This window comes from Scomber japonicus, chromosome 22 (assembly GCF_027409825.1).
Source record: "Scomber japonicus isolate fScoJap1 chromosome 22, fScoJap1.pri, whole genome shotgun sequence".
NCBI classification, from domain to species: domain Eukaryota; kingdom Metazoa; phylum Chordata; class Actinopteri; order Scombriformes; family Scombridae; genus Scomber; species Scomber japonicus.
The window spans coordinates 8,672,464-8,682,412 of NC_070599.1; the positions used below are offsets into that span (position 1 = coordinate 8,672,464).

General features: G+C 44.0%; 1 protein-coding gene across 5 annotated transcripts in view; it reads left to right on the top strand.

Moving 5' to 3' along the window:
• The window catches only part of nlgn2a (neuroligin 2a), a 110,453-nt gene extending 103,277 nt beyond the window's left edge, over positions 1–7,176 (top strand). For all 5 annotated transcript variants that reach the window (XM_053342937.1, XM_053342934.1, XM_053342935.1 and 2 more), the window contains 5 exons: positions 21–206; positions 3,081–3,346; positions 4,525–4,678; positions 5,629–5,995; positions 6,342–7,176. In XM_053342937.1, coding sequence (XP_053198912.1) covers positions 21–206; positions 3,081–3,346; positions 4,525–4,678; positions 5,629–5,995; positions 6,342–7,176 — 1,808 coding nt within the window. The remainder of the gene's footprint in view (positions 1–20; positions 207–3,080; positions 3,347–4,524; positions 4,679–5,628; positions 5,996–6,341) is intronic.
• The last annotated feature ends 2,773 nt before the right edge of the window (positions 7,177–9,949 follow it).

Sequence of the window (9,949 nt, forward strand, 5' to 3'; positions counted from 1 at the left end):
CTGTTTCCACCCAAACCCAGGCTTCCTCAGTACCGGCGATCAATCTGCCAAGGGGAACTACGGCCTGCTTGACCAGATTCAGGCGCTGCGTTGGCTCAACGAGAACATCGGCCACTTCGGCGGAGACCCAGAGAGGATCACCATCTTTGGCTCAGGAGCTGGAGCATCCTGCGTTAATCTCCTCATTCTTTCGCACCACTCAGAAGGTAAAGAAAAGACTCTAATTGGCCCTTTTTTATTGTTTCATTGTTTGTATGTTTTTTCATGGTATAGCATCCATATTTCTACATCCATCATCTCACCATCATCTTGTGTTTTCCGTTGACTGGTCATGGGATTCATAGAATATGATGGTATTTTTCTAATACCTTACTAATAGCCTGGATCTACGGTAGCTCTTTGAATCGCTCATTAGCCACATATTTCTTGACTCATTGGTTGTGGCTGCTTACATGAATAGTTCCAGTTTGGATCATTCCTCACTAATCCAGAAATAGCCATATTCAAATGTACATGCATCTGTGTATTCCATATATTTGTTGGACAACAGATGGTGATGCACATGTGCACATCTGCTTCAACCTGGAAAAACCAACAAGAAAATGTGTTCTAAATGTAATCATAGTAGCAAGGTCCTGCTGTACCCATGTGGATTGATGGAAACTCAAGTAGCAGCATCCAGACCAGATATAGTTAAGTCCTATGATGTTCACTCGACACCACCTATCCTCAAAGGAAAGCACTGCTGGTCCTTTGAACTGAAGAATTTAAGCAGATAATGAGTTATCTAGGTTTGATCCAGGTTATGTTGTTCATGTCTATGGAGGATAAATGACAGGAGAGCTCCAACATTACCCCACATTACCTGGCTTGGCAATCGCTCCCGGCTCTGTTAACAGTCCACTGCTCTGCTGCAGAGAGGCTTTACCTCCGTCAAAAACCTACATCCATCTGACCTCATGCTCCCCATTACCAACAACACACCCCGAGGGCTAAGTGTTAACATTGCACCACCAAAAGAGAGAGGCCAACAGTCCAATCGACTTTGATCTGAATTGAGATCAGTGTGGCTGACGACCCGCAGCCAAATGGTCACGCACTCGCCGCCTTTGATCATGGTGTTCTTGAAGCTGTCCTCCTCCGATCGTACCTTCTCTGTTCTCTCCGCCGCTCGAGGACTCTCCCTCAATATCTCTCTCGTCTCTTCATTTTCACACACAAACTGCAAAGGACAGAAACAAGGAAGAAACGGTGGGTGAAAAGAAAGAGAGAGATTAGAGGGAGCGTGTTCACACAACCGCACAACTGTTTCAATCACCTCTCTGTGTGTGTGCGTGTGTGTGTGTGCATGTGTAAAGCATCAAGCAGGCATCTGACACGTCTCTAATTTTGACTCGTTCTGTCTGTGTAGATGTGCCTGGAAAACAAATGTCGTCAAAAAGCTTGAGTGAGCATGTGTGCATCCATTTAACACAGCCTCTATAATTACTACTCATGTCTGTTAACCCTTCATATTAACCCCAGTCACACCCAACTCTTTTCACTTAGTGGCAGTGTCTATATAACAGTAAAGAATTACTCTATAGTGCTGTAGAGTTAGAGTTCTCTAACCTTAACCCAAAATTATGATCTATAGCTGCAGAGGAATCCTAATGGTTGGGAAAGCCTGTATTAACCCATTGTCTCCTGTTGCTGACACTCCCCCCCACCCCTCCTCCTCCTCCTCCTCCTCCCTCCACTGCCACTTGTCCATTCATGCCTCCGCTTTGACACCACCCCATCGTCACCATCGTCCTCGTCTCCATCAGCATCCATAACACCAGCCCTGTAGACGCCGTCTTGTCTGTCATGCCCCCTCTACCCTGCCAGGGATGCCAGGTAAGGAGTCTGTCATCCCCACCCTTAAGGGACACCAATCATGTCAACAACACAGCATCACAAATCAAGCCTGACAGCAGTGGCGTACATGGATGGATGGCAGGGTGGAAGTGGCAGACTGAGATGAAGGGCGGGGTTGTAAGTGATATCGATATGATGAAGGTTGAGGGACTGTAGAAGAGGGGACAGAATTTTGTGCTATCTAGTGTTAGACAGGCTTTTAGGGGGAAAAAGAGTGGAGAGTGGATCATTGGTGGGGATGTGCTAATGTAATAATCTTGTTGAGGGAGAGAAAAGAAGAAAAGAGAGCAAAGAAGATGCTCTGACATGACAAATCAGAAAAGAGAAGTAGCCAGAGAGAAGAAGGTACTGAGCTGCAAAGGCAAGAGGCACTTAGGGAAACTGATTTTGAAGAGGAATAAAATAATACCTATCTCCCACCTCTCTCCCTCTCTGTCTGTGTTTCTTCCTCTGTCTCTCTCAGTGCAAGATATGTAGGTGTAGCTGTTTCCAAGATACTTCATACCATAATTGATTTCCCAGGGAAAGGGGGCTCTGCGGCTCTGCTTAATAATTAACTGACCAATCTTCAGCCCAGGAGAGGGAAGAGAAGAAAAAGGGAGTGCGAGAGGAAACGAGTGAGGCAGGCGGCCCCTTAACGAGCCACTTGAGTGGTTCAAACGGCACAGGACAGGCAGAACTAAGGAGACAGAGAGAGAGAGAGACAAAGAGGAGAAGAGGAAGGGAGTAACACAGCTAGAGATAGTATAAGAGAAGAAACAGCCAGCACAAGAAAGAGAAAAAAATGGCTCTTTTGACATCTTAGATGAGCTTATTCCCAGTCTTGCATCTGTTTTATAGCTCTTGCACCATAGCATGCTATATATATGTGATGTTTTTGGTCTGCAGCACCAACCTGTATGTGCTAGTTTGCTCCAGAAGCAATGAGAAGAAAAAACATCACAGGTGGTAGCTGTTTTGGTTTTAAAGGTAGATTCTAAGGCTGGAAAAGAGGGGAAAAATACCAAGTTATGTCCTGGCACAACTTCACAGACCTTCATCATGCTTGTAAAATGCTACAAATTGACATGACATTTTAGTGAGATCACCAAAATGTTCACGTAATTTGAGGATGTTTAGGGCCAAATTTCTCCCTTTATGAAATCATTTAAACACTGCTTTTTTTTAATCTTTCCCCTCAGGTCTGTTCCACAGGGCCATAGCCCAAAGTGGAACAGCAATCTCCAGCTGGTCTGTCAACTACCAGCCCCTCAAATACACCAAGATCTTGGCCAGGAAGGTGGGCTGCACATACACAGAGACAGCCGACCTGGTTGACTGTCTGAGGCGCAAGAACTTCAGGGAACTGGTGGACCAGGACATCCAGCCAGCCCGCTACCACATTGCCTTTGGCCCTGTGGTAGACGGAGATGTGGTGCCCGATGATCCCGAGATCCTCATGCAGCAGGTGAGGGTCTGAGGGTCGTTAATACAGAAGTCTACAGTGTGTTGTTATTGTGCAACGAGACAGACTTGAGCTGTGATGAAACACCCGAGAGAAAAGAACATGATGAACTTGTTGCAGAAGGTGTGAGTGTGACCTTTCCACAAGACGTCCCCCAGCTGGTGTCAGCTTATACCTTAAAATACTGTGCCAGTGAAAGAGAGTGTTGGTCTTGTACATTGCCATGGATTTCTATTTGTTGGTATATAAAAATCACTGTGTACTTGGGCAATTTTATCTTCTCAGTTTCATTAAAGTAATGTTTATAGGTCTGAAGAGATAAAATTACTCCATATTTCACAACAGTAAATCATTTAATGTAGCTTAAAAACACACAAAAAAAATCATTTTATCACAAAATAATGACTTGAATTCTCCAAACTGTTTCAAGCATATTGGAGATAGTGATAAATGTAAGAAGTGTGATTGCTGCTACTTTGTTAATAGGCTATTAGACTCTCCTATTTGATCCTCAAAATGAATCATAATCTGTAAGAAATAATTAGAGGTGAGCATTAAAAAGGTTTTTGGCTCATTTGCAAGAGAAAAATGAGCCACAACCTAAAATTTTAATTGGGCTCTTGTTAGGCAGTAATTGAAACTGTAGGCTTGGGAAAAAAAGAAAAAAAAACGTCCAGTGTTTACAATGCTTGTAGTGCCGAAGCCATAATCTGCAGCACCTGTGTGTAGAACTTATCTATGAGGTGATGTAGTAAATCTTCTGTATTTGATGGTAACACATGTCAGTATTGAAACAGACAACTAGATTTGTTGCTCCTAACTGAGCTGTATTGGTGATCCCACAACAAACACATACACACACACACACTCTCACACACACACATTCATCTAAAACCCTGCTGCAGATATACAGTATCAGTCAAAAATGTGGGCACACTTTCTTATTCAAGTGAATGGGATGTGTGTCCAAACGGTTGACTGGTACTACATATTTTTAAATAAATATCAAAACATGAATCAAATTAATTTAACCCTATTGTACCATAGCAAAATTGTGTTCAGTAGCATGTGTATTTGGGGGATTTTATTTTTATACATTGTGTTTGACTTGTACAGAGACTTAATACTGGCCTTGAATGAATTTCAGCACTCAACATGTTCTTCCCTCCCTTCACCACCAGGGGGAGTTCCTCAACTATGATATCTTAATAGGAGTGAACCAAGGAGAGGGGCTGAAGTTTGTGGATGACAGTGAGGACAATGACGGCATCTCAGCTGCAGCATTTGACTACACCATCTCCAACTTTGTGGACAACCTCTATGGATACCCTGAGGGTGAGAAATGCTGACATTACCCTCATCAGGTTTCATATTCTGTCATTTAAAGTCCTCTACGTCCTTTCAGATGGCAGAATTTTGACATTGTAGTTTTTGCTCACAAGCAGCGCCATGGGATGAACTCTTCCTGGGGTCCACTGTCACAAACTAAATTGTCAAAGCTATTGTCAAAATAAAAACAACAAAAACATATAGTTATAATTGTGAAGGTCCTTATCAAGGTACAGCACAGTACATATGTTAACTCAGACCTGAGCTTCTGCACTATCATCAACAACAACCTGTGCAAACCTACAGTTCCAAGTTCAAATTCAAGTCTTTAAAATGTGGGAAAATAATGAGAAAAGATAAAATAAAATGTGAGCCCTGTGAAGTGTATCAAAGACAAAGACAGGCATACTAAAGAGACTGCCTATCATGGAGATTATCTTTCACTGTGGTGGGCCCATGCTTTGGCCTTTGAGGCTCTGTGGGCTCTAATGCTGTCTTTCATCATCCCCCAGGCAGCCAGCTCCCAATCACAGTGCTGTTGTTCCTAACAGATCAGCCTGCAAACCCCTCACAGTGGGCCACAGTCAAAATACAGACACATTTAGATAATTCAGTCACGCTCCCTCTCAAGTGCCTTTCACTCATTTTGCTCTCTGAGAGGCATATTCTCTTTTTTACTTTGTGTAACTCAGTCTATGCTTTCAATTTCTCTCTCAACTATATCTGTCTCCCTCGTTTACATAAAGACACACACTTCTTCCATTTTTTTCTGTTATTCCAGTTCATCTTAGCAACGCCTACTTCTATTTTCCTTCACCCTCTGTTTTACAACTCCTGACCACTGTCCTCCCTGTCACAACTTTCCTCTTAACTTATCATAATTTTCTCTTTTTTCTCCCTATCCCTGTTTTTCTTTTCCCCCATCCCTTTATCCCCTACCGCGTCTAATCATCCAGGTAAAGACATCCTGAGGGAGACCATTAAGTTCATGTACACAGACTGGGCAGACCGAGACAACGGTGACATGCGGAGGAAGACCCTGCTAGCTCTGTTTACAGACCACCAGTGGGTGGCGCCAGCAGTGGCCACCGCCAAACTCCATGCCGAGTTCCAGTCCCCAGTTTACTTTTATACGTTCTATCACCACTGCCAGACTGAGACGCGACCGGAATGGGCCGACGCTGCACATGGAGATGAGATACCATATGTGTTTGGTGTGCCCATGATTGGTGCCACAGACTTGTTCCCATGCAACTTCTCCAAGAATGATGTGATGCTGAGTGCTGTAGTGATGACCTACTGGACCAACTTCGCTAAGACTGGGTAGGCCTTGCTGATCTTATTTTGTTTCAATATATTTCAAGTTCTCTTTTCACCCTGTGGCAGGACTGTAGTGTGATGTTTCTTCTGTAATAGTTCTTCTTAAGGTTTTGGTTCCCCTTGAATAAAGTGTGTCTATGAATAGGGCCCAATCTCACTAACCAGATGTTAACAGAGTTGATTGACAGATTTTTGCTGTAAGTTCATGAACAAAAATTTGATCTTAAAAAGTGGTTTAACTGATTTGATATAGTCAATGCAGAAATTGATTAACTGGATTAATTAAAACCTTGTATTTGACTGCATTTGAAATCCTGTAACTAAGGTACCCCTCTCTGTCTTCCACTAGGGACCCCAACCTGCCAGTCCCTCAGGATACCAAATTCATTCACACCAAGCCCAACCGCTTTGAAGAAGTCATCTGGACCAAGTTTAACTCAAAGGATAAGCAGTACCTCCACATTGGGTTGAAACCTCGTGTCAGAGACAACTACAGGGCAAACAAGGTGGCCTTCTGGTTGGAATTAGTCCCTCATCTCCATAGTTTACATGAGGAGCTCTTCCCAACCACGACCCGATCACCACCAGGCCCTGGCTCTGGCACCCACAGACCCTGGCCCAAACCACCGGGGCCTCGCACCACTCGACATCCCTACCCTACTTTCCCTCCCGACCCAGAGCCTGAGGGTTCAGAGCGTCCACGCCAGGACCTCTTCCCTGGAGACACCCGGGACTACTCCACTGAGCTGAGTGTGACGGTTGCTGTGGGGGCGTCACTCCTCTTCCTCAACATCCTGGCCTTTGCTGCCCTTTACTACAAGCGTGACAAGCGGCATGAGATGCGACGCCACCGACTATCTCCTCAGCGCGGTGGCCCTGCCAATGACCTGGCTCACAGTCAGGAGGAGGAGATCATGTCCTTACAGATGAAGCACTCGGAACATGACGCTCACCATGACATGGAGCCCCTTCGGCCCCATGACATCCTACGGCCCGCCTGCCCGCCTGACTACACACTGGCACTGCGCCGTGCCCCTGACGACGTACCACTGATGACACCTAACACCATTACCATGATCCCCAGTACCATCACCAGCATGCAGCCACTCCATGCCTTCAACACCTTCCCTTCCACCGGCCACAACAACACCTTGCCCCACCCCCACTCCACCACCAGGGTATAGTAGGGACTGACCCAACACAGCGCCACCTAAGGACCAGGAAGACTGGCTCTGCAAACAATCTAGAAGGGAGGCCTCTGGATATGGGCCTTTGTTCTGTTTTCTTATTCTCTTGTTTCTCCAAAACAACTCCACCTCCTCCATCATCTGCTGTCAAACTTAACAGCTCCCTCCACTGGTGGCGTGTGGAGAAGCAACTGAACTGCAAGGCAGCAGATGACCAGTTTGGGGGAGATTAAGATCTTTCAAAGATACTGTTTTCAAAGAGAGTCTGATGTTTCCAGACTATAGCCCCCTGACATTTGTCGAATGGACGAATGCCTCTCGCCTTTCGCTGTTTTCCCTTTTTTTACTTTGGTGTCATCTCTTTTCTCTTCTCTCCCTAGTGTTCTGTGTGCATATATCATACTCTTTTCTACATCTGTGTCTTATCCCTGCTTTGTTTTCCTCATTCAACATGTGATTCTCTCCCTTTCCCCAGGGCTCTTTTGCTCTAAGGATTCATAAACTACTGAGCTGTAGGTGAGGACATAGAGTACATACAGTAAGCATATAGCTATGAAAACATGAATATCTGATACTTTCATTCTACCAGCATTCTTGGTGCCAAGTATGTACTACTGTGTTTGCGTTCTCATCAAGGGAGAAAAAACTAAAGAAAATTTTAGAGTATTCCTATTTACTGTCAACTAACAGATGCTGTGTGTTCTCATGACAAAGTGCCAAACTGGCCCTCGATTGTGTTTTTCTTTCTTTCATCTTCTGTTTCTTTTCTCTTTTTTTTCAAGCATATGTTTAACTGTTGTTTTTTGTGGAAAAAAAGTTTTGCTTAAAATATAGATATAGAGAAAAGATATTATATATAGTTATATATAAATGTGTACAAAGGAGAAAGTATATAAATGGGTTTTCTCAGTGGGGATCTATGCATGAATTATTTTTAAAGATGATGACGGGGGAAAGGACACTGTATCTGTCAATGCACGTTTCCCAAATCTAATCAAATCATATCGGTCCGCTTCTGATATTTTGGTCATTGTTTTACTCAAGAACAACACAGAAAATAAGTAACCCAACAAATCCTCTTCACCTCCCGAGGCTCATTTAGAAAAGGTCATTGCCACAAAGTATTAAAAAAATCTTAGGGTGAAATCGACATGTGTAAACTTACTCTTCCATTCATGCTCTCATTCATGATGGTATTTAGAGGTATTTCTCCTACCAGGTGATGCAGCACACCAATAGCAACCCCAACATCCTGCAGTAGCTACTTTTTCTTTCCATTTTTACGGAGATTATGTTTTTTTAGGGTATGTGAGGTACCAAATCTGTTGTTGTAGCTTGCCTGTACAGAATTATTTTTGTATATCGTGAGGGTGAGAAACAAAGCAGAGAAAGACAAGCCTCTGCTCTTTTACGCACACCTTCGTACTCCTGTCTGCACCCCTATTTCCAGCACATGCATATTCTGTTTGATGTGTGTCTGTTAGAGAGAGTGTGTGTGTGTTTGTGTGAGTGTGTGATATCAGAGCTGCTTGACATGGGCATAGGTAGGCCCTAATTAGACAGCAAAGAGATAGAGGGGCAGACAGACAGGCAGGATCACCCCCATGGTATAGACTCAGACTCCAAAATGAGCTCCTTCCTGCTGCATATCCCTCTCCTTATCATTACCATTTACTCCATTCCTTCTCCTCTCTCTGTCAGTACACTAGTTTTGTATTCAAGACTGATGCCCTTACTGCGATGATCACTCATAACTCCCCCCGCTGTGACCACAATACTCCAAACCACCTGACTTCACTGTGTCAGCACCGTTCTATACAATTTCTGACCTCAGTTCAGCTCTATTATCCTCACATTCAAGGGTTAGTTCACTAAGCTAGTGACTTTTTCTGAGCTTGTCGGTTGTATATTAAACTCTAAGCACACTGAGGGTAACCAGTGGGCCTTTATGGTCTGCGTACACAGAGCTGCAAGGTGAGAAGGGGACTTGGATCCCCAAAACAGGGTAACAGAAACAAAGTTGTTTCCAATTTTGCTCTTTTCATTCCTGGTGAGAATGTGCAGGCTTACAGCTCAGCAACGCCCCCCTCCCTCCGATTCTCCGCTAATGGGTCATGGGTAATACTCTATGTTAACTGAACCAACGTGTTGTTGTTTGAGCCTACAGGAACACATGGTAGCCTACATCCAGTATGGGAGAAGTTAGTCACCGGTGCTGTCTTTGCTTGTGCTCTAGCTATAGCCTGTCTGTTTTCTATTTTATTACTACCCAAAAGGGGTGGTGGGGGAGGACCGGTAGATTTTGTAAGCCCACTGAAAGTGAAATGTGCACAATGTAAAACACAAAACAACTGACTTGGTGCACTGCAGGTGGATAAATGCTGTGGAACAGATGATGGACAAGAGCTCAAGAAAAGGTGCACGCTGTGGAAAAGAAACTTTGGGAGGATATTAGGAAAAGACTCACAGCCTTAAATGTAGAAATCAGATCAAATGAAGGAATGAACTGATCATGAACAAACAAGGACATTCAAAGGCATGGCCATCTTTCTATCCACAATGTTCACTAGGAGTATACCTTGTTAGTCTGTCCTATGGAGGATCTGATGTGTCTGATCAGATCTGTGTGAACACTTTTGTACCCCTGTGGATAAGAAGGCAGTGAGGAGCTGTGAGGTAAACTTCACCACAACACAGCTACAACGACACCACTGGAGGTAAAAACAGCAACAAGGTATTATTTAGTTTGGTCTGTTCTTTTTTCCTTGTC